Source organism: Haliotis asinina, chromosome 14, assembly GCF_037392515.1.
Source record: "Haliotis asinina isolate JCU_RB_2024 chromosome 14, JCU_Hal_asi_v2, whole genome shotgun sequence".
Lineage (NCBI taxonomy): Eukaryota > Metazoa > Mollusca > Gastropoda > Lepetellida > Haliotidae > Haliotis > Haliotis asinina.
In genome coordinates, this window is record NC_090293.1 from 30,319,486 (window position 1) to 30,345,093 (window position 25,608).

At 40.0% G+C, this 25,608-nt stretch overlaps 1 protein-coding gene across 2 annotated transcripts in view; it reads right to left on the reverse strand.

The window, feature by feature from the left end:
* Nucleotides 1-1,619: 1,619 nt before the first annotated feature.
* LOC137260920 (RNA polymerase-associated protein CTR9 homolog) overlaps nucleotides 1,620-25,608 on the reverse strand; it is a 30,173-nt gene continuing 6,184 nt past the window's right edge. The window contains exons 10-24 of one of the 2 annotated variants that reach the window (XM_067798471.1): nucleotides 25,457-25,546; nucleotides 24,851-24,979; nucleotides 24,262-24,445; nucleotides 23,445-23,533; nucleotides 21,582-21,767; nucleotides 20,977-21,064; nucleotides 11,626-11,774; nucleotides 9,923-10,039; nucleotides 8,285-8,430; nucleotides 7,699-7,770; nucleotides 6,514-6,649; nucleotides 5,664-5,795; nucleotides 4,860-5,011; nucleotides 4,211-4,453; nucleotides 1,620-3,489 (exon numbers count right to left, since the gene is read on the reverse strand). In XM_067798471.1, the coding sequence (XP_067654572.1) occupies nucleotides 2,922-3,489; nucleotides 4,211-4,453; nucleotides 4,860-5,011; nucleotides 5,664-5,795; nucleotides 6,514-6,649; nucleotides 7,699-7,770; nucleotides 8,285-8,430; nucleotides 9,923-10,039; nucleotides 11,626-11,774; nucleotides 20,977-21,064; nucleotides 21,582-21,767; nucleotides 23,445-23,533; nucleotides 24,262-24,445; nucleotides 24,851-24,979; nucleotides 25,457-25,546 (2,481 nt within the window). In that variant the 3' untranslated portion in view covers nucleotides 1,620-2,921. Of the gene's footprint in view, nucleotides 3,490-4,206; nucleotides 4,454-4,859; nucleotides 5,012-5,663; nucleotides 5,796-6,513; nucleotides 6,650-7,698; nucleotides 7,771-8,284; nucleotides 8,431-9,922; nucleotides 10,040-11,625; nucleotides 11,775-20,976; nucleotides 21,065-21,581; nucleotides 21,768-23,444; nucleotides 23,534-24,261; nucleotides 24,446-24,850; nucleotides 24,980-25,456; nucleotides 25,547-25,608 lie in introns of both variants that reach the window. The other variant, XM_067798472.1, reaches the window with a different exon arrangement.

The window sequence follows — 25,608 nt, forward strand, 5'->3', positions numbered from 1 at the left end:
TACCCCGTGAAGGTCCCGGGGTAGAATAGGCCTTCAGCAACCCATGCTTGCCATAAAAGGCGACAGTGCTTGTCGTAAGACGCGACTAACAGGATCGGGTGGTCAGGCTCGCTGACTTGGTTGACACGTCATCGGTTCCCAATTGCGCAGATCGATGTTCATGTTGTTGATCACTGGATTGTCTGGTTCAGACTCGATTATTTCCAGACCGCCGCCATATAGCTGTAATACTGCGGAGTGCGGCGTAAAACTAAACCCACTCACTATAAAATATTATTACCTGATACATACGTGACTTGTTTTTCTGACTAAAGAAGTAAATGAGAATGTGATGAATTGTCTGAGTAACCTTTCAAATATTCTGCCAGGCTTTGGCGATTTAGTAACATACTTGTCTGCTCAAAACTTTAACAATGTGTATGTCAACTGACTTCAAATCATTACTACTCAGATTTGTTTTTAAAACTACCAACAAATTGCAAAAACAGTCGCAAACCCCATAACAAGATTTGCTGACAATCTGTTGGCGTAGAAGACCAAAATATGAGTAGCAAAATCACTGATCGACAGCCAGTTGCGACAACATAAAACTCATGAAAATGATCAGTCATTTTCTGCAGTACAAAGAGTAAAGTATGTAACCCAGCTTTCAGTTGTTTCAAGTAACATTTTTATCATGAAGAATAATACTTTTCTATCTGAAACATCAATTAAAACACACCTGCACCCTTTTCTTGAGGATCACAAGATTCTATCTTTTCTTCCCTTACTGTTTTTAGCCCCACATAAAGAAAATATCCGGGTAATCAATAATTATCATCACAAATTTCAATATTAATATCATCCAGATGAGATAGGACGCAATCTCTTTACCAACACATAGCTCTATATGTGAAAATAAAACATTACATAACACTGATAGCCAGTTTAGGAAATAATGTTTAAAAAAATAGCAAAGTTTCTGACTTCAAAAGATATGACATTTAGGTTTGAAACCTTCAACAAATGTTGTTACTTACGTTACCATCTATAACATATGTATCAGTTACTTCAGCATGCGCTTGTGGTAAGAGGCTACTAACGGGATCGGGTGGTCAGGTTCGCTGACTTGGTTGACACATGTCATCGATTCCCAGTTGCGCAGATCGATGCTCATGCTGTTGATCACTGGATTGTCTGGTCCAGACTCCATTATTTCCAGACCACCGCCAGGATTTCTTGTTATGTTCTTACAGGTTTCCACACAATATTTTCAAATTGTTCCCAACAACTTCCCAACATTTAGAGTGAGCGAGTTTAGTTTTACGCCACTCTCAGCAATATTCCAGCTATATGGCGGCATACACAATGTTTAGAAAGCTCAGCCCCAATGGAAAAACATCTAAACAGTACTATATGAGAGTGCAGAGAATAGAACGATGCTCATAATGATGATCAATGGATTATCTGGTCTAGACTTGATTATTTACCAGACCACCTCCATAACGCTGGAATACTGTGGTGTGGTGTTAAACAACAACCAAACCAATCATCAAAACATCCACTGAATAGCTCACTAAGCAATTCACAGATGAACCAGCACTAACTTGAATTCACCAATAACAAACAGGACAAACAGCTGTAGACCAATATTTATTGAATTGGAAACGTTTTGCAAATTTATCAATAGGTACAAATGAAATTGAAGTCAGATATCAAAATCGAGTATGACAGTACCCAGCTGACAGGTTAGATGCACATGAAGTGAGTAAGGTCTTCGCAGAAATAGTATGGAAGTGACATAAAGATCGGCTTCCATCATATACCAATGGGGTAACAAACCTATACTCAGAGTTTCATCCATAACTACACCAGTACCTAGAATACCAAACCCTTGTTGCTATCTCAGTTTGTAGTTGTCATAAAAACATACATCACCGCCCTTCAGCATACAAATACATCAACGATCAGGTCAACATTTTACCAGGCTTGTTCAGAATTACCTTAATGCTTTGGATTACTTTGCCGATTACTTTTAAATGAAATTTCATGTACACATGTGACACAAAGATTAAAGTACGGGTTATTCATAACAGAACTGCACAAGAAATGGCCTTGAGTGCAGCATTGTATTTTGTCAACATCAAATCATTAACCTGTAACCAATCATGTCAGGTCAACATGGAACCTGTTGATAGAAAGATGTTCAACAAATCAGGATACCATCACTCATAATGAACCAGGGCCCCGTTTCACAAAGCGATCATAAGGCTAAGGTGATCATGGCTCCTTTAATTTAACATAGACTTGCAACTGTTGTCACTTTGATGAACTGGGCCCATGTGAGTCTGGGACAAACTGACTAAGCCATCATCTTACACCATGCAAGTTTCTGGGGTCAATGTCCTACCCCTGAAGCCTGCTGTGTAGGGAAGCCTACAAAGCTTCATGCCTATTCTCCATTGTTATCCTCCATGGCACAAACTAGTGGACGTCCTTATTAACATATGACAACATAATTGAGATACTTGATATTTTTGGTAATTATTTACATGAAAAGAGATGATGATGATGATGTTACATGCATCTTATCACTGCTCCTATACATATTAGCAAAATGTATTTGTAGCTGTCAGCCCGTAGAGAACATAAATGTTTACTTTCATCAGCTCACTATCGTTACTGTCAATGTTGACTATCACATACACTTAATGTCATTATAATTTTCACTTTCACAAAAATAGGGAAAATAGGAACCCTTTTTGCAGTTATATGTGAAAAATATCATGTTATTGTCCCTGGAGTCTAATGTTATCAAAACAAAAATGCAAAAATGATGTGGTGAAATGTCCAGTAGAAATTATTGTTTGTCTCTGTACAAGGTGATTTGTGATTTTTTTTTCTTCTCTACTGCTCTTCCTGCCAATGCTAGTCTTGTTGCCTCAGGACTCATTCCCAGACTCTCCCCCAGACTTGGCACTCCCTTCATCGCCACTCCCTCTTCTTGAACCCTTCTCTGATCCAGAACGAGACCTTGAGCCAGATCTTGATCTTGAACGTGACCTTGATCTTGATCTTGAACGTGACCTAGAGCCTGATCTTGATCTTGATCCAGAACGTGACCTAGATCCTGATTTTGATCGTGAACGTGACCTTGAACCAGACCTAGATCTTGAGCGAGATCGTGATCTAGATCCTGATCGTGACCTGGATCCAGATCGAGATCGAGATCCAGACCGTGACCTTGACCCAGACCTAGAGCGAGAACGTGATCTTGAACCAGAACCTGATCTTGAACCAGAACGTGACCGTGATCGTGATCGTGATCGTGATTTTGATCTCGATCTGGATCTTGATCCAGAGCCTGACCTTGACCTTGAACCAGACCTTGACCTGGACCTGGACCTGGACCTGGACCTGTCTGAGCCAGACCCTGACTTGCCACCTCCACCACTGTCACTGTCAGACAGAATGCGTCTTCTCTTTCCACCACCGCCATCGCCACTGCCACTGTCAGAAGGAAAAGAATAATGATAAAGTTGTTACAAAAAAAGATATCTCATTTTTCTTTCACAGCACGATTATCTTGTCACAGTGCTTATCATTCCAGTCAGTAAGCATTACATAAGTCAGATTTGACCTGTTTACCTTAGACTTTTGGACAGGAAAATGAAAGACAGCTTCCTGTATGCATTGTATTTCATCTTTTCATCGGGTATACTTATGCTTTAACACCACTTATACTGATACAGGTTTCCCATAATGAGTATGTGATTCAATATAAATTTCCTGTTCTATGATCTGACCTAAAAGGTCTTAATGGTCATTGACCAAATTCACATGCTTTCCTTGAAAACAACAGAAAACATTACAACACTATTCTGATTTAAGACATCATGCAATTTCCAGTGACGCTCAATGACACAATTTACGTAATACTTCATTGAGTATGAAAGCTTACATTTCCTCAACATTATCAAAGATCTTCTGGATATAGGTCACATTAAGAGAGGCAGTGAAAAACTGTATAATTTTAACACATGAAGTGTTTTTGCCTTTATAATTATCATCATTATGAAAATGAGTCGGCATGCGTTCCAAGGTCTTTTCCAACTCTGAGCATACTCACTTCCTATTACATTCAGGTATCAAATTTTGATCACAGTATAACAAGACATATAGCACAGAGTTGTTTTAGAATTGTTTTAGCCCTAACATGAAGACAACTGACCTGTCGTCAATCTGGAGTTTCTTGCCACCTTCCGAGTCGGAACCTTCGCTGGATGAGATTATGGCCTTGGAGACGATCTTCTTCCTCTGCTTGGCTGTCAGACCATCTTCATCTTCATCCACCTTCTTCTTCTTGTCCTTCTTCTTGGATTCCTTGGGTTCCTTCTGCTTCCTCTTCCGTGGTTTGCGTTCCTTCTTCCCACCTTCATCTCCAGAATCATCAGAGTCTCTGTTGTGTTTGGATCTGAAACAGACAGAATGTTGACATTTTACAAATGGTTCTCAGAACAAAAAAATATCAGCCACGTGTCTCTTAAAAATAACGTGGGATAAATATACCATAGTAGTTATGACAGCTGGTGTGATGCATCAGCTATACCACTGAGTCTGTCTCTTACAGCAAGCATGCGATATCAGCTACATCTCTTAGCTTGGCTCTAAAAAGAAGCATGATGTGTCAGTGTTGCACTCAATTCCGATAAGCATAAGCTACCCATTTCACAGAAGTTTTTTGTTTTTCAATTACAGAACACTGTCTAATCATAAAAAATATATCACCATCGTTAAGATGCTTAGGCTTAGGATCCAACTCTGTACTTCTAAGCCTAACATATGACTATACTTGATAATGAACATAAGCTCTTCTTCACCGTCTCTTGTTCTTCTTCTTCTTCCTCCTATTCTCCTGATCCTCTTCTCCCTCTGAGCCACTGCTAGCATGTCGCTTCTTCTTTTTCTTGCGTGGCATTTCATCCTCACTTCCATCCGAGATGATGTCGCCATCATAATTCCTCTTGGACTTCTACATGGCAGAGATGACAGTTCCAGCAATGGAACATAAAGGTTGGGTCATTTATTATAGCAATTGTGACAAAATGTTACATAAAATGGAGAGGTCAAAAGGCCAATCGAGATGACTCACCCACAAGCTATCTATAATGACCAGCCAGAACAAGGATCCCTTGAATTTCATGCATAACATTAACACAGTTTATGGACACTGACTGCAGGCATTTACCAGCTTTATACAAGGAGTATGGCTGAGACAAATGAAGAATGTGACCCTTAAAGATCCAGGCTAGAACTGATCTTCAGTAACCCATGCTTAGTAGCGGGAGTAACGGGTCAGGCACGTAACTTGGTTGACACATGTCATCATATCACTGGATTGACTAGTCTTGACTCGATTATTTACAGACTGCTGCCATATAGTTGAAATATTGCTGAGTGTGGCGTAAATCTTTAACAACAAACTAGCACAAAAAAAGGCAGAATCATGAAACGTTCTCAATAAGGATTCAACATGGTTCCTAACAGTGTCCTTGTCACCTGATTTGCCTGATTTCATTTCGCGACATCACATCATTAATTCTACAAGCAGAAAAGGAGCTAATTAACCCAACACTCGAGGGTTTATACTGTGTCAAATGGGGAAGACATCAAGAGGTACCTACCCTGCCTCCACCTTTCTTTGGTTTTTCTTCCATCTCTGGCTCTGCAGCAATCTTCTTGGCCTTCTCCACAAACACAGCTCTCTGTTCAAACAGACGACGCTCCACCTCCTCACGCATACGCTGCTTTTCATCCTGAAACATAGAACAGGTTTAGTCACATTGTAGTAGCATAAGAGATCTGAGAAATCAGAAGTAGTTCTCTCAAAGTATTTACAAGAAACATTGAAACAGAACTGTACTGCAGATGATGACCCTCTTGGAGTCTGACCTTTACACAACAAATCCAGGTGAAGTCATCAAGCTTAATAAACTTCTTGATTTGGAAAGGGTCCAGTTTAATGTCCTATTTATCAATATTTGGAAGACAGAGATGAAGAAGAAGGTAGACTCAAGTCACGTGGTACCAATTTGGCACGAAAAGGGTGACTATTCTGGGTGAGTGATTTTACGATTGTTTCGTGAAATTGAAAAGGACTGAAGTTTCCACTTAACCGTTAAAAGGAGAAGGGAGATAAGCAATAAGCATGAGTCAGGTTTAGGAAATATTCCAACTTTTGGACTTAGGTTTCCCAAACTAACAGGGTGACACTGGGCCCAAACTGAAAAAGAAGCACAATAAAATCTGCAAGTGTCAAACCAGTTTTCAAAACATGTTCAGGCTGATGTCTCAGATTTCTTCAGTTCCCTTATGGCCTGCTGTAAATTTACATGTCAAAGATCCTGAAGAGTTAAGTCAAGGTCTGCAGCTACAAAAGTCTGTTTTTTTAAGGCAGCTTCGCAATTTCTTTCATTTTGGAGTTCATAACCCTACAAGAGTGTGACTAGTCTTCCTGAACAGTTGTTGACATACCTCCTCCTGCCTCTGTCGGAGTCTGAGGGCCTCTCGCTCTTCCTCTTGCTTCTTCCTCAGGTCTCTTTCTTCTTCGTCTATCTTCCTAGCTCGAGCCACATGGTACTGGGCCTGACTCAGCAGATCAGAGCATTGTCTGGAAGCATCAAATACAAACATATAACATATTGCTGGATCAATGAGACCTTGTGAGTGAGTGAGTGAGTGAGTGAGTGAGTGAGTGAGCGAGCATGCATTCCATTGATCACCATCATGAGCATCAATCTATGACTGATGTACAAAGACATGTGTTAACCAAGTCAGCAAACCTGACCAACCAATCCCATTGCAGTCTACGCAATTGGGAAACCTCCCAGGAAAAGATCATATCAAAGACAATATTTCGGTCCTGACAAGTAATTAAAATCATGTCTTGCAGAATTCAATGTAAAAGTAGCTAAGAAATGGTTGTGCAAATATATTGTCTGAAGCCAACTGAAAATTCCAGCAATAAGACAGTTAGACAGTAAGTTGTAAATAATCTGGATGCACAAACTGGTGACTGACATTAGACACAGAAGGGTGTGGTGACACAAAAATACACCAAGTCACATTGCTTTCCAATCCATTGCACCTAAAATGAAGTGGGCAGTGAGCTTTTGTATGAAACGTTCTTAGTGCTAAGGTTACGACAACTCCCATACGTCAACAATATAGCATTGACTTAGGTAGCCTTAGCGCTAAGGTTGTTTGTTAACAGCACCAAGAAATCCCAAATACCCAAGGGAAGATTAGGGTGTGGGTGATGTGTTAGAGGGCTATCTTAGCTCTAAGGTGACTGTAAATCCCACACTTAACATAGACCTTACAGTCATACTCTAAGATGGCTTCTTAGAACTGCACGCCGATAATATTTCCTGAATTGGTAAACATAGGCTGCTACCTCAAGGGTGGATAATCTTTGTCTGATCTATAAGACCACCGTGAGTGAGTGTTAATGCCACTTTTAGCACTATTTCAGCAATATCTTTGTCCGATCTATGTGACCATCACGAGTGAGTGAGTGGGTGAGTTCTAATGTCACTTTTAGCACTATTTCATCAATATCATTGAGTGGACACCAGAAATGGACTTCAAACCTTAGGCGTGATGAACCAATGCTTTAACCACTAGGCTACCCCACCGTCCCAACTCATCATGACTCACCTGGCCTCAGCTGCTGCCTGGTTCAGATCAAACTTCATCCTGTCTCCAAACTGACCCAAGTAGCTGAAATACCTGCACGTAAGAGGAGTTGATGGATCAGCTATAGTCACTTTTGTACATGACCTCAAACAAGTCACGAAACCTGCCTGTCTTATATACTTTTTCTCCACGGACATTGAGCACACTTTTATAGAATAATTCCACACAATGTCAATCAAAAGCAGGGTCTAAATGAATGTGAAAGAGAATCTGTAATCAATTCAGTAACATTAATGGAAACAAAATATTGCCTAAATCAATTCAATAACATGCAGATACTGGTAAAGCCAACAGAGACAGTGTACCAAACACAAAATACTGACAATTTGGGTTGAGAACAGTTCTCTGGTTTGTTTGTTGTCAGCAATATCCCAGCTATCTGATTTTGCCAGCCAGTGTCAGGACAGTAAATAACAGATTCTGGCTGAGACAAGCAACTGACTGATGTTTACACCAATCGACCATGTCTGGCCAGTTAACACTTCTCATAGCATCTTATCAGAAGGTAATGGGTTACCTGGGACAGGTTTGGGGTTAACAGACTCACCTGTGAGCCAGCTCAAGGTCACGGACAGCACTCAGGACAGTCTTCAGGTTGCTTTTCTCATCCTTAAGGATCTGTGTTGCCAGCTTCTGCTGGACCAGCGAGATGTTGAACAGTAGGACTGTGTCGTGGGGAGCCACATGGCGGGCCTGGGCATACGAACACACAGCATGAGAGTGTTATATACAGTCTAGCACTTTACATGCAGATGAACACCTGCAGCTGAACACATACAAACAATGTGAAGGTTTACAGACAAGATCAGTCTTTGAATTAAGTAAGATGTTATTCTTAAAACCTAAAATGCTGCCATCTGGGCGCACATGACATGATTTTATATACTCTTGACAATATTCCTGCTTTATCAGGTTTGCACTACTCAAATCTGGGACAGTCAATCATGAGATGATATAATAACAACATATGGTATGGATTAATAACTTCTGTGGAGTTGTAAATCCATATGATTCGTTGTCATGTTACCTTTCAACCCTTAAATACCCATCAAGCATAAGAGTTACTACATCGAGCAATAATTGAAGACATGTTATACTAGTACAGTGGAAGCTGTCTAAACTGGCACTAATTGGCATGAAGAAATAATCTGCTTTAAACAATGTGCCAGTTTGTAGAGCTGGTGATAAATGTACAACCCACGGAAGGGACTTAGATTTTATGCCAATGTTGACAACTTGCTGGATTGGACAGATGCTGATTTTGACAGCTTTCACTGTACCTTTATTCAATAACAATTTGTGTAAAATGTCAAGCTGTCTAGCTGCATCCTCTAACTGTCTCTCTGTCACAAAACTCTATCTTTAATATACAGATCAGTCAGCCAGTGTGTCAGATAATGGATACAATTCATTTTTCAAAAAAAATAGCCACTTGGCACAGGGCAAGTGACTTTAAGAAAGGAACTTGTCCTGACTAATTTTTCACTTGACTTGATTTTTATGATATAATCATTATGATGTAATTATGAAAGAATAAATGAACATGGTATTTGTTGTTAGTGTTTACTGGACTGTTTCTTGAGAATGAGTGATAAATGAGTGATAAATAGCAAAGAAAGACTACTCTCTACTATCACTGTGAAACTTAATAGCTACAGTTTGAACAGACCTGAAATGAAATCCAAATTTATTTGCAGATTGAAACCATAAGCAGAAATTCTCTAGTAGCCCATAGCCAATTAAGATATCATTATTTGATTGCCGGAAGTGAAAACTGACTTGTCCTGAGCGTCAGGCAATGGGATCTTTCAACCACTTGGATATGGACAGATTATGAAACAACAGCTGAAAAAAGTATCTTGGACTAGCAGTGAGCTTCTTTAAGAAATATTTCAATTAAGTGTTGGCATGAGATGGGAGGGCCGTAAATGATGTAGGTCTCAGACCAATGGGCACAGGTGTGATGATTTCAAAACCAAGAAGCATAATTGGGACCAAGCTAATCATTCAAACTCATGATCATAGGCTTCCTGTATGTTCAAGGGACATAACTCTTCACAACTAACTGCACGATAATGAAGGAAATTGCAACAATGTACTGTTTACATTCTTATCCATCGTTTTTTGCCTACTGAAAGGATCTGAAGAAGAGAAGGAAGAGTTGATCTCTCTGATGTAACCTCACCTTCAAAAGCACCTGTTTACATTCTGCCAGCTTTCCACACTTGAAGTAAGCTCGCGCTAGGTACACCATTACTTCCACATTGTGGTGTTTGAAGAACTTCTTCAGTGCATTCTCGTACTGAAACGAACAGTTACATTTCAACACATAACTGGTACACTCTATCACTTCCTCTGGGCACAGGACTCATAGTTCATTTAAATCATCTGGTTTAATCCATATCTTTTAACTGTTTCATGGCCTGAGTTGACAAACAACATGTAAAAGTGAGCTACCCCATCTCTAGACTGATATTTTGTTGTTTCGTGCTGCAATATTCCAGCAATGTGGCAGCAATCTGTACATAATTAAGTGAGGACAAAAGACAAACTCGTCATCAACTGCATGACCATCGTACTGTGTAACTGGGATACAATGACATGTTTCACCAAGTCAGCGAGTCTGACCCTCTGACAAGCATTGGTTACGGAAGACCAATTCTAACCCACAGCTTCACACACAGGTCGCCTATCTTTGGAACCATCCATACCTGCTGTACAGTAATTCAGTCATGGCTTTTGGTACAGGGAGAGCTGATATAGCCAATCCTGAATCCTGAATAGTTTCTCTTCGAGAATATCAATATGCATTTCACAACACAACTTGTTTTACTGTACTTTTCCTATAGTGCACTGAATGCAATGTTACTATACTGTGTTAAATACCTCTGAAAAATATACATATATATGTGCATGTTTATAAAATTACAGCTTTGAAAAGCTGAGATTATTGATACCAAATTTGTGTAACAATGGCACAATATTTAGATCACAGATAAATCACAAATTGACATGCTGTGGTGCATAATATCTACTTGACTGAAATTGTAACATGTCAAGATGCTATGAGAGCACTTTCTCAACAAAAGAAAGGGATACTGTATTTTTCACATTAATTTTTTTATTTCTGCTTATTCTCACCATCTGCACAGCTGTAACATGTCAAGATGCTATGAGAGCACTTTCTCAACAAAAGAAAGGGATACTGTATTTTTCACATTAATTTTTTTATTTCTGCTTATTCTCACCATCTGCACAGCTGTAACATGTCAAGATGCTATGAGAGCACTTTCTCAACAAAAGAAAGGGATACTGTATTTTTCACATTAATTTTTTTATTTCTGCTTATTCTCACCATCTGCACAGCTGTAACATGTCAAGATGCTATGAGAGCACTTTCTCAACAAAAGAAAGGGATACTGTATTTTTCACATTAATTTTTTTATTTCTGCTTATTCTCACCATCTGCACAGCTGTAACATGTCAAGATGCTATGAGAGCACTTTCTCAACAAAAGAAAGGGATACTGTATTTTTCACATTAATTTTTTTATTTCTGCTTATTCTCACCATCTGCACAGCTGTAACATGTCAAAATGCTATGAGAGCACTTTCTCAACATAAGAAAGGGATACTGTATTTTTCACATTAATTTTTTTATTTCTGCTTATTCTCACCATCTGCACAGCTGTAACATGTCAAGATGCTATGAGAGCACTTTCTCAACATAAGAAAGGGATACTGTATTTTTCACATTAATTTTTTTATTTCTGCTTATTCTCACCATCTGCACAGCTGTAACATGTCAAGATGCTATGAGAGCACTTTCTCAACAAAAGAAAGGGATACTGTATTTTTCACATAACTCTTTATTTCTGCTTATCCTCACCATCTGCACAGCTGCAACATACTGCTTCTGTTCCACGTAGATGTGAGCGATGTTGAGCCACACATCACAGAAGTCGGCTGTGGCTTCGCGAACCTGGGCGAACACGTCCCGAGACTCATTGATGCAACCTTTGTGTGCCAACACACAGCCTGAAACATAAACCACTCCCTGTTACAATGTTGCTAACCCACTAACATACACATATCAGGGCTGTGAGGTAGCCTGGTGGTGAAAGCGTTTGCTCATCATGCAAGCACCCAGGTTCCATCCCCCACATGGGCGCAATGTGTGAATCCCGTTTCTGGTGTCCCCTACCATGATCGTGCTTGAATGTTGCTAAAAGCAGAACCAGTATAGTATGTAAAATATACAAGTGTTTTGGTTGACTTGGCACTAAAACTACCTAGCTTGATTCATCAACAATTTCATATGGATCATTTAGGAGTTGGCTCACCTCTAACACATCTAACAGAAAATTTCCTGTTCCAATCTCTGAAGATCAAGCTTGCTTGGACAATACACCACTTCTGTTGGTCTCACAGTCCCTGAACCCCACTGTTTCCCCCACAGCCTAACCCTCACTCCAATATAGTCTGTCTCACAGTCCCTGAACCCCATTGTTTCACCTATTGCCTAGCTCTCACTCCAGTATAGTCTGCCTCACAGTCCCTGAACCCCATTGTTTCACCTACTGCCTACCTCTCACTCCAATATAGTCTTGTCTCACAGTCCCTGAACCACATTGTTTCACCTACTGCCTAGCCCTCACTCCAATATAGTCTGTCTCACAGTCCCTGAACCCCATTGTTTCCCCCACAGCATAACCCTCACTCCAATATAGTCTGTCTCACAGTCCCTGAACCCCATTACTTCCCCTACAACCTAACCCTCACTCCAATATAGTCTGTCTCACAGTCCCTGAACCCCATTGTTTCCCCCACAGCCTAACCCTCACTCCAATATAGTATATCTCACAGTCCCTGAACCCCATTGTTTCACCTACTGCCTAACCCTCACTCCAGTAAAGTCTGTCTCACAGTCCCTGAACTCCATTGTTTCACCTACTGCCTAATCCTCACTCCAATATAGCCTTGTCTCAATGTCCCTGAACCCCATTGTTTCACCTACTGCTTAGCTCTCACTCCAATCTAGTCTGTCTCATAGTCCCTGAACCCCATTATTTCTCCCACAGGCTTGCCCTAACTCAAAAATAGTCTGTCTCACAGTCCCTGAACCCCATTGTTTCCCCCCACAGCCTAACCCTCACTCCAATATAGTCTGTCTCACAGTCCCTGAACCCCATTGTTTTACCTACTGTCTAGCCCTAACTCCAATATAGTCTGTCTCACAGTCTCTGAACCCCATTGTTTCACCTACTGCCTAGCCATCACTCCAATATAGCCTTGTCTCACAGTCCCTGAACCCCCTTGTTTCACCTAATGCCTAGCCCTAACTCCAATAGAGTCTGTCTCACAGTCCCTGAACCCCATTGTTTCACCTACTGCCTAGCCCTCACTCCAACATAGTCTGTCTCACAGTCCCTGAACCACATTGTTTCACCTACTGCCTAGCCCTCACTCCAACATAGTCTGTCTCACAGTCCCTGAACCACATTATTTCTCCCAAAGCCTCATCCAACCTGCAATGCTGATGCCCTAAATGAAGATTATCAAGATTTCCCCAGGTTCTCTCAACTCAATGGGGGTCCTTTTCAACTTAAGTTCAGTCTGTTTCCCTTTGTTCTAAGAAACTGAGTAACAAAAAGCCAATATATTTCCAGTTAATGCCAAAAGACAAACACGAGTGTGCATGAAAGAATAAAACCAAGGAAGCTTCAGAGCCTTGTTATGGAATCAAATGAGGACAAAATAACAACAAACCTATCATCATTTGTTCATTGATTATCAGCTGTTTGCCACCATTAATCAATAAGGAGGATAGCTTTTGATACCTAACACAAAATTACCACATCTTGGCAACAGAGCATTCAAGTATGACTTCTTAAACATATTCCATGCACTTTAAAAAAATATTTGGGCAAGAAATCATAAACTGAGACCAAACATAATCAACTGTGGTTCAACAGTTTGGTCTAAAAACCGAAATCATCAGATATGTGCTATTTATTGATGTAAAATTATTTTGTAAATAACTACATGGCCTTAAAGGGAATAATTTGACTGATCGCAAAATGACTTCTTCTTATTCAAAGGAATTCAAGACATCAAACATTACATTCTAGAAATACATGTCAGTGATCCAAATGCCATAGATCTTATGCAAAATATCCTTGATCAAACTCACTGTATCAAGCTATCACACAAATACACTTAATCCATTAAACCAACACATTTCTTGAGAGTCTGATTGGACAGAAGCCATTCTGACCAGTGTTTTCATAAAGTCTTCTCAATCAACACCAACCCAGTGGACAAATTAATTAATCCCTTAAAACAACATCATCTGCACAAATCAAATAGAAATGGCTTCAATGGTCTTCTGGATAACAATTAACATCAAGCTAATCAAAGATGGATCACGATCTCTTCTGGACACATCATCTACAAGATCAAAGGATATACAGAGAGGGAAGGAAAAACACTAACTCTTGGTCAGGTGTATAAAAGCCACCTCAAACCAGGTGCCATCAGTTCTTGCAACTACAAGCTGAAGACACTTCTCAAGTATTCCAACAGAAGCAACATATTCAATACAAGATGGCTTTTGTACCAAGTGATGTGCTTTCTCCCGCTGATCTCACTGTCAGCAATCTACTGGAGCTTCCAGCATCATCTGCAGGTAAGACTTGGTCATTATGTCAATTATCAACTAAAGTTCAGTTAATTTTTGTCCACTAAATTGAACCAAATTTCATCCAGATTCACATATAGCTGTCACATGTTTTTACAAGATTTGCTGCCAAGTATTTCAAACTAGGCACTCTCTAAACCCTGGGAATAGGATAAAGAACTTAAAAATGGGCCATTTTCAGGATAATTAGCCTTTTCTGAATTTAGAATGAGTCACTGCCTTTTAATGGGTCATATTTGAAAAATGCCTTTCCCAATCCCTGTAGATCATACACTTTTTTGATCATGCTCAATTTAATGCTGTACATTAACCAACCAATTCATTTCAATAGTTTATCCATAACCTGTTTCTGGTTATTTTAGCTCCAACCTTCTGCCAGCAATCTGCATCACCAACCTATCCCAGTCATGACCTGATGACAGACTACAGAACCAACCAGTCCCTGTTGTTCCTGAGTGATCCAGTCTCACCTCCATACCAGCAGATTTCCAAGCCTTCTACCCAGTTAATGCTACCTTCAGTGACTCCAGCACCTAGTCAAGACCACCAGATCTCACCCTGCTCCACCCAGATACCCCTTCAACCATTCTTCTCGGACCTGCGCCAGATGATAGCTGCAGAATGCAATTCCACCTCAGTATTTCCCAGCAGCCTCTTCCAGACCATGATGCCTAGTCAGCACCAAGATGTCTCATCACGAGAAATATCGATTCTTGCAAGGTATGTAATGCCAATGCCATATCATTTTAAATAACATATTTTGCAATGCTGGGTTTTCAATATTAATGAACCCACTCAGTGTCATCAACCCACGATCTAAACAACAACACAAGTTTTTGAAATGTCCTCACATTTCACTATTTGCAGACTTCGCCGCATGGAACCATGTGCTGAACATCAGGTGAAGGAGTTGTCCAGTTTGTTTCGCCATCACTCTGCCAGCATCGAAATGGAACGTGTCCAGATGTTATCCTCTGGGTGTACTCAAGACTACCGGGACTGGCTCAACAACCAGTTTGACCAACAAAGACATCAGGTATGAAGACATCTCATGCTCTTCACGAATACATGTGTAGTATACCCTATCCACAGCCCCAAAATATTTTAGATGATATAATTGATGTCGTTTTTAACCTAGTCATGGTTTGCTTCCAGGTGATGGACAGAGTAGAGAAGAGTCTGCAGCTTTTAGAGGACAAGTCCGACTTGGAGAAAAGAGACAGAGACATCACACTGGGTTTTCGTCGTCGGACTCCACTGTCCCGACGTGCCATCAAACTGATGGAAAGCTGGTACCACTCCCATCAAGATCACCCCTACCCATCTGCTACTGTCATTGAAGCCTTGTCTCGATCTGGAGATGTCACCACTGAGCAGGTCAGGAAGTGGTTTGCGAACAAGCGTATCCGGAACTGCAACACCAGATCGCTTACAGAGATCGCCAAAAGGAAACACCAGGCCAAGTTCTCAAACAAATCCTCAAGCATAGTTTCTTCTCTACAGTTTGGGCAACTCTGAGTATCTGCTAGCATGAGATCCAAATGCCGTAACCATTTGAACATTATGACACTGCCTCCTTAGACAACATTGATCGCATCAATATTCAACTGTGATACATTCAAGTGCTATACATTTCGACCCACCACAAGTGCTACAGGTCATGAGAAGAAGCTGGTCATACTGATGTAATTTGTGTCATTTGATAATATTGTATGAGTGTGAATGGTACAGTATGATTTCTTTCTATCTAGTGCTTTTGTTGTGATGTATGACTGCAATGTTTGCTGAAAATAAATAACTCAACCTTCCATGATATCTTCTTATCTCTGAGACACAGTGATCATTGATGTTGTGGAGATATTTACATCACATGTTGCACCTCAAATCATTAAGCATGCTGACATTTAACATAAATACTATGATGATGAGACGACCACAATGATAACCTTGTTGACACATTCTTATGTCAATTGTGACTGGCTGGCAAATGCGCCACACATGTGCTATGGGTTGTGAGAACTAACTGGTCTCTACCATCACACAATCACATAGAAATAAGTGTGTTGATAAAATGCAGACAACTAAGATGAACTAAGCTATCGTTAGAAGTTATCATTTCTTCCAATTTAGGGTTGTTGTGATGTATGACTGTGATGTGTTATGTTGGCAGCAAATAAATCGTTGAACCTGATGATATCTTCTTATCTCTCGCACACATTGCTGTTGCACAGGCAAGTTACAAGCACATCAAACATGCAGGATTTAGCATCAATACATTTGATTGCATAAATAAGTTTTAAGGGATATGGGAATAATTACATATATTCTCTGTATCTTTCACTTCACTACAAACAATATCCCCTACATGAAAATCTGGGGACCCTTCAACAGGTCATGTCAGCCTTTCACTAGTGCCATGTATTAGTATAGTTACCTATACTGAGCAGTCCTAATCAATACAAGACAAGAGGCAAAAAATGACCAAATATTTCATAAATGGCCTCCAGATAAATGCAAATATTTAGTGGTCAAATATCTAATAAAAAGTCCATACTGTATGTATGGACATCATGACAATCATATTTGGATATGTCTGCAACATATACTACTCATGAAATGTTTTGACTCCTGTGTAAATGTAGCCACTTAGGTCAGTCAACTCTTCTAAACTAGATAAATATTACACACTGTTTCATGTACTGTTTACAAATGATCTGATGTACTGTAAAACAAATTCGTAACAGACACAGACACACACGAAAAAAATCTGTAAAACAAACAAAATTTTCACGCCAAATTAAAATTAAATATATCACACTATTGTGTTTAGATGTTTGAATAATTTTGTAATGATACTCGCGATGATGTATGCCGGTGTTCATGTATATATCTGTCTACATATCAACATATTCACTAGACACAGGAAGAGTATTCTATACTACTGAGTGAGTGACTGAGTTGGGGTTTAAGCCATGTTTAGCAATATTCCAGCAATATGGTTTAAACATATTTATTGGTAAATTGGATTGGTAAACAAGCAATATATTGCCTATGTTAATACCACTCCGGGATACAAGTAACTTATATAAAGCAGTCGTGAGGAGAAAAGCATGCAAATATCAAACAATAAACAATAGCTTTCTGAGAATGTAACAATCAAAACTTGATAACATAGCCACTTATAACATTTAGATCATTAGTGTCGGAAGTGCAGTTTCATTTTACTATTACAACATAAATCTGCATGAGAGTACAATGAAAGAATGGATAGATTCTAATAGTTCATGGTTATCGTTAGCAGATCCATTAGAGTGGCCGTATAGTATTGATTTGATATCATATCCTTTGGTAGTAAAGTGCATTTTATGTCTTATGTCAGAGTAATTTATGCACGAAAAGAAATAGTGAATTGGATCTTCGTAAGAGTAGAAACAAGAACAAGACTCATATTTGAGTGCATTTAAATTACTGCAACCGAGCCTGAGGCGCGAATGAATAATCGGACAGAATCTTGATCCTGAGTTTAAATTAAAGTAGGTTTTCCAGCAATATCATGGCAGGAGACAATCGGCTTCACACGTTGTACCCAAGAAGACAATCAAACCTCAGTCTTCAGCATGATAAGCAAACTCTTTAAACACTATGCTGTACCGCTGCTCCAATATTGTGCTGGAAGTGACAGGTACCATTTTCACTATTTTAAGACAAAACAATTTTGTACCCACAAGGTGTGAGAGAAAGAAACTTTAAAAGTTCTAACATTACTCAGCAATATTGCAGCTATATGGCAGTGGTCTGTAAATAATCCTGTCAGAAACAGACAATAAAGTGATCAACATCATGAGCACTGAGGATTGATTTCTCATCGGCATAACAGACACCCCTATCAAAATCCCAGTTGCAAGTTATGCAAAAATACTTTTGACGTCTATACAGCAGTCCAAACGTGGTTCTCATCAACAGTTTCAGCCAATTTGGTGATCAGTACTTCAGCACTCACAACACAATAAAACTGAAAAGAATTGGACAAGACAAAATCGCAGATTATTTAATTGCTACATACTGGTGCAGACTGCAATCAATTATTTTTTACTAGGCAGTAAATATAGTAAAAGCTGAAAGATAGTAAAAGCTGAAAGTGAGCACTATAACGAATGAATCTAGCCTTCTAATCCTTTCTTTAATCTAACCAACATAGCAGCTAAGCTACAAAACAACTTTACTTGTTTCTGATCTATCACACCTGTATTAATCCCCTTGATCCTATGTCTCTGTGATTGGCTTTAAAAACTATCAAATCACCTCTCACCTCTAACAACACTGGTCAGTATCAACTAAAACAACACTTGAATGTGGCCTCTGGTCTGTTACACATGACCAACAGCCAATTAACAATCACTGATTGAGTTTATTCAGTGTTCTCAATACACTGGTAGTAATAACAAAGATCAAAGCATGGTCACAGCTTATCCAATGTGTGGTTTCAAGAGAAGCCATGGATCAAAGAGACCTTGCAGACAGTGAGGCTGATGAAGCCAGAGAAGTGAGCAGAGTATATAAGTCTACAGATGGAAGGTGAACACATCTCACTCACTGAGCTCCTGGCTTACCAGTTACTTCAGAACCAGAAGACTGAGCTGTTTTCAGTCCAAGATGGCTGACCACATTATTCCTGTTGATGAAGCCTCAATCACTTCTAGCATCGGTAAGTTGAATTCTCTTCAGTTATTGCAATTACTGAAATAGCACCACATCACGTTTCCTGAATACTGAATTGTGCTAAAAAAATGACAGCTTGAATTGATGAAATAGTCCTTGTTTGTCTATGCTATATCTGTAGCTGTGGTTACACTTATTTATTTCAGGAGCACCTCAGCACACATCAACTCCTCTCCCCAAGAGACGTGTAGTGCCATCCCTGACAATTCCAGTGCCTGACACAAACCATCATGTGCCAAATCTAGCCAGCCTCCACTCGTCCTACCTCCATCCAACCTATATCACCAGCCCTGAGTACTTCTTACCTTCCTCTTCTGCCACTAACTACACTCCCAGCTTTGGAACAGGTGCCAGCACAGGTTCCAGCTACACCATACCACCATATCCATACTTCCCACCACGAAGCCCATGCTTCCTACCACTAAGTCCGCCCTTTGTAACCTTAAGTCAGTCTGTTGGAGTGTCAAGCATACCAGCCTTTCTACCTCAGACACAAATAAGGAAAAGTTCATATTCAGTTGCATTCCAGCAAACATTACTTCCTACCATCCAGAGTCCATCAGGACAAGGAGTTACACCGCTACTGAGGCCAGTGGACAACAGTGCAATCACAGAGACTCATCCACTTGATTTGAAACTGCAGTGCCCCAAGCCTGACATTGGTAAAGCTGTTGATGACATCATCTCCAAGACCCTTGGTACAGATCCAGAGACAAAAACTAAAAAAAGCCTTTCCCTTGATCTTCAATCAGCACTTGAGGACAGACTACAGTCACTCCAGCCAAAGTTCCCAACAGAGGTAAAGGAACTATCCAGTTTTCTTGCCTTCCATTCCTCATCTATTCAGAAGGAACATCAACAGTGTCTACAAGATGGATTCTTCCCAACGGACTACCACAATTGGCTGACCAAACGATACAATGATCAACTGCACCTTGTGTTCACAAGCATCGAGAAAAGTGTGAACACCCTGGAGAACCAAGGCAAGACGATGGCCAGTAGAAACCTCAGTCCTGAATCAATCGTCTTGATGGAGAAGTGGTACCATGAGCATCTCAACAACCCCTACCCCACTCAAACAGAAGCTGAAGACATGGCCAACAAGGGGGTCATTGGCCTTTCTCAAGTCCGAAAGTGGTTTTCCAACAAAAGACACAGGACCAGGAAACCCAGATCTGTCAAAGCTGTAGTTGCTGCCAAGCAGTGTGAAGAATTCCTGTCTAGGATACTTCAGATGTGAAATACCAACCTGGATCATACTACATATCGCATGGCCGGGGATCAAAAGGACATCCCCAAGTATGACATCCTTCCATGTAAATAGTGCTATATTTATGTAAAGTCTGTGGTGAAGACTCTGGTTGTACTAGTTCTGTGTTTTAGAGGACATGCCAAGAATGGAATTATCCTTATTTTAATACATAGTGCTATGTTTATGATTTATTTTGTTGGTACAAATATTGTTTGACAAATGCATCATGTTATGTCAATAAATAGTTCATATTTTTATCTTTCATTTGTCTTGCTTTACAATATACACATCCTGTTTGCCACAAATACCACTAACTAACATACTGACTACTTTTTATTTTTCGGTCACATACAAGATGGCAGTATATTTTTCACATATTCTCCAGTGCTCAGATCCTTCCATAAACATCTAAATTTTGGACACTTATTTAGGTTCCCGCTTAACTAAATCTATAAATTTGTGATAAAATTTGTTTTGTTCAACAAATAAGGTCCACAAGATTTACTTTCATCGGTTTTTTAATGAATTGTCACTGTCAGGAATATTTATGCTAATTTATTGCTACTCACCAATGCCATTAGCAGCCCAGATGTTGCGAGCATCATTCCTCATGACCTGCTTGTACATGGCCAGGGCTCGGTCCTGGTGACGCTTTTCCTGCAGTCAATATAGATTGGGTCTTAGTTCCGTAGTGACATGTTGTACATAAGATATCTACATAAGATAAGTGGAGCATTGTCCCTCTATTTACATCATAATGAATAGTTGAGTCAAGACTTAATTGATGATCCAGATCACAAATCCTCTTGTATGTTTGTATAACACTACACTCAGTGTTATTCCAGCTCTCTCTTAGTGGTCAAATAACTGCGTCCAGAAAAGATAAGTGAGTGAGTATAGATCTATGTCGCATTCAGCAGTATTAGAGGTATATGGTGACACTCTGTAAATAATCGAATCTGGATCTGACGATCCTGTGATCAACAACATGAACATCAGTCTATGCAAATGGGATACAATGACATGTGTCAACCCAGTCAGTGAGCCTGACCACCCAATCCCCTTAGTCGCCGCTTATGACAAGCATGAAGACCAATTCTAACCCGGATCTTCACAGGTCTTCAGTGACAAGTTACAGGTGATCAAAACATAATGTTAAGGTTATGGGTCCCACCTTCTCCTTATCTCTCATTGGCTGATGAAGAGTCTGCAGCCACACGTTGCCAAGGGCGATTAGAGAGTAGGCATCATCCTTTGTTCCAGGACGTTGCAGGATACGTTCAAACTTCTTCTGTCCAGGACCCCACTCTTGTTTCGCCAAATGGAGGTTGCCAATTAAGGACCATGCATCAGGATGATCCTGTGTGAGATTAACAGTTCTTGCTATCCACATATGGGAATCAACCAAGTCAACAATTACATCCATCTATCCTACAAAGCATCTCTTTCAAAAATCAATTTCTAAAATTCTTCATCAAAATTATATTTGTTCCTCTGATACTTGTTAAGCTGTATACTTTGGTTTGTTGCTTAATGCTGCACTCAGCAATATTCCAGCTATATGGCAGTGGTCATCCTCTTCCCACAGAGGTTACTTTCATATCTTCCTTCCAACATCAGTTCTAATAAGGTATTTCCCAGTTCTTATGAAACACCCTAGCAGCAAAAACTCCATCCTCAATATCTCCAGGGTCTACGTTCCGAAAAGTCTCCACTATACCCTGGATGCATCTACGGCTCAGCCTCCACTCGTCCTTTTATTACCTCCCTTGGCTGGCTTTTTATCCAATCAGGTGTCTATGCTGGGAAGTTGAGCGAACCAATCACAACTCACTTTCGCTTTTTAAATTCTCTAACCAATTAAACTTGGCAAACAAACCATGCGTAGGTTCTCTGAAAGCATTTGATGGATTTCTTGCATATGTTTTAAAAAAGGTTTCGGACCTATAAAGTTGCATGTATGATTTCCCCAAATTGTGAGTCGTACGGCGAGCAAACCTTCGCAGTTGCAACTGCTACCTTTGTTGACACTGGCAAGTTCGGTTATAACGGCGACCACTCTGATTGGCTACTGTGAGAAAGCGGAGTCGGCAAAGGGAGGTAATAAAATTATCGGGCCGACCCGGAGATGCGTCCAGGGTATAGTGGAGACTTTTCGGAACGTATACCCTGGAGATATCGAGGATGCAAAAACTCACAATATGAATTATCTTCCTTCTTTCTATCCAATCAGAACATGTGTGGCATCACATCATGACTAATACAAGCAAATATGGCGCAACAAACATCCTTCCTCTGTCGGGGACTTCTGCTGACAAAAGACATTTAATGGCTAGCTTGTCTGTTGTCAACAAGGACGGTGGAAACGCCACTGATCTGCCATTACATAAATGAGTTCTGCCTAGAAGACACATTTGCGCATCGCACTGGGGGAAGTGGTTCTAGTTTTCCTGAAGCATACAGAATTTACCAAGGCATTACAAATGATCACTTTTGAAACAATGTCACTGATTGCACAACTAAATCTAATTGCAACCAATCACAAATCCTGAACACTTGCATCATGAAAAGGCCTTATTAGAGCAGAAGTTCGTTGGAAGATATGATAAGAAACCTGTGGGAAGAGAATGGGCATTGGTATGTAAATAACAGTCTGGACCAGAGATCAACAGCATGAACATCAATCCATGCAATTGTGAATGTGATACAATGAGATGTGTTTACTGAAGATCATGGATCATGGATCAAACATGGATCTTAATGAGTCTGTTAAGCTGCATACATTGCTGGTATCTTTCAGAGTCAAGCAGAAGTTAAACATGACCAACTGTTACAAAGAGAGTAATATGTAGGCTTTATTCCAATATGTTTAAAACTTCACGACTGTTTCAGAATCAGTACCGAAACTGGAACTAATGCCATGAAAATAAAATAATTTTTGTGCCATTTACTGTCACCTGACTAATCTGTAGAATCAACATCAAAACCTGATGGAAGTGAGAAGAAAACAAGATTAAATTGGGTCATTCATTGTCACCTGATTAATCTGTAAGGCTTCCTTAAACCAATCTGATGCCTCATAGATCTGACCTCTGTCTCGAGCCATGCAGCCAAGTCGTAGATAACCTGTCAACAGAAATGCACAACACAGTGAATAAATGCACAGTAGAAATGAAACATGTTTTCTACATATTCAGAAATTAGTGATAACAGGCTTTTAAAAGTATCATACACATCTTGATTCAAGTTTGTCAGTTTCTTTACACTTGCAACCCACGAAGATCTGGGTTAGAATTTATCTTCAGTAACTCATGCTTGTCATAGGACGTGACTTATGGGATCAGGTGGCCAGACTTGGTCAACACACGTCATCATATCCATATTGCTTAAATTAACGTTCATGCTGTTCATGACTGGATTGTCTGGTCCAGATTTGATTATTTACATGTTGCCACCAACTGACAACCAACAGGACCGGGTAGCCAGGCTCACGGTCTTGCCTGAAATGTCATCATGGCACAGATCAATTATTCAGACCAACTTCTAAATAATAAAATCTGGGGCAGATACATCAATGGATATTATGGATACTATAGTGGTGGGGTACAAAAAGATACAGTCACCAACCCTAACCAGTCAACACAGTCACCACTTATAGTAAGTGAGTGAGTTAAGTTTAACTGCGCACTCAGCAATCTAATGTCAAATAACAATGTCAAATAAGTCAGCGAGCCTGACCACCTGATTCCATTAGTCGCATCTTACGACAAGCATGGGTCAGTAAAGGCCAATATTCTAACCCGGACCTTAACGGGTCCCAAGCTATAGACATGATACAGTCATCATTCACTTACAGTCTACATAATTTGGATGTTCTCTGAGGATGTTCCTGTACAGTTTGTCTGCCTTGTCGTACTCATTCAGGGCCTCATACAATCGCGCTAAGTTGTATGTGGTAGTCACAGAGATGGCGCTGTAGTACGTTTCATCATGCTGAGCCTCATTCCGAGATCTCTCTAATGAAGCTTCATAATATTTCTGCATGAAAGGATGTAACAATTAATGACATAAATACGTATACATAAGAACTGTTGAAAGGAATATGTTCTCTGAATACCATAGCAAAGAAATGCAAGCTTACACTTCATCTGCTCAGCCAGGCAAGTGTGGTTTTATAGCCCTTTTTGAAATGATTATGAAATATCTTGGTGTGGGACATCAGAAATGGCCTTCACACAATCTACATATGAAGGAAATTGAATGATCTTAAGCATCCTTGTGACACGTTTTGTTTTTTCATAAATCCTGAAACTTCTAATGATGAAATTAGGCACTCAATATCATTGCCAATATCCTTTCCAGACAGTTTCATTCATTTAAATCGGAGGATAGTAGTGTATGAAATAGACTGAAACAAAGTTCTACATCGGTTTCCATGGTTACCTTGGCCTCCTGATAGTTGCCAAGCCTGAAATGCAATGCAGCAACATTGTTGAGGATCTCAGGAGGCACATCAGCCTGGACTTTCTCCTTCAGGATTCGTGTTGCTGTTCCATACGCTGACAATGCACCCTGGGAGGTAGACAGCATATTTACTGGTTTTCATGGTTCGAAAAACAAGAAATGTCTTTCAATTAATATCCTGTTATGGTGTTACCTCTCAGTTACGCACATACATTTGAAATGATTCATACACTAACTCCATTATTGAAATTCTGACTGAACCAACCAGCAGCAGGAAAGTTCACAATAGGTATCTTCTTTCAACACACAGAGGATGGACAGGATAGAAGATTAACCTCTAACCCTCTGCTTTCCCTTAAGATACCATCCACTCGCCTTCTGCTTTCCCTTAAGATACCATCCACTCGCCTTCTGCTTTCCCTTAAGATACCATCCACTCGCCTTCTGCTTTCTTATCAGACACTATCCACTATCCTTTGACTTTCAAACTAGACACTATCCATTATCCTTTGTCTTTTTCATAAGACACTACCCATTAGACTACAGGGGTGGTGGAGACAAATTAGGATGATGGTTATAACTTACCTGTACGTCTGACTGTTCAAGAATCTGTGCCAGCTCAATCCAAGCTTCAACATCATCTGGGAACTGTTCTGTAACCTTCTTCAAGTGTTGCTGAGAAGAAGAGAGCAAAGTTTACATTACTTTGACAGAAAACAGAATCAATGATTACACAT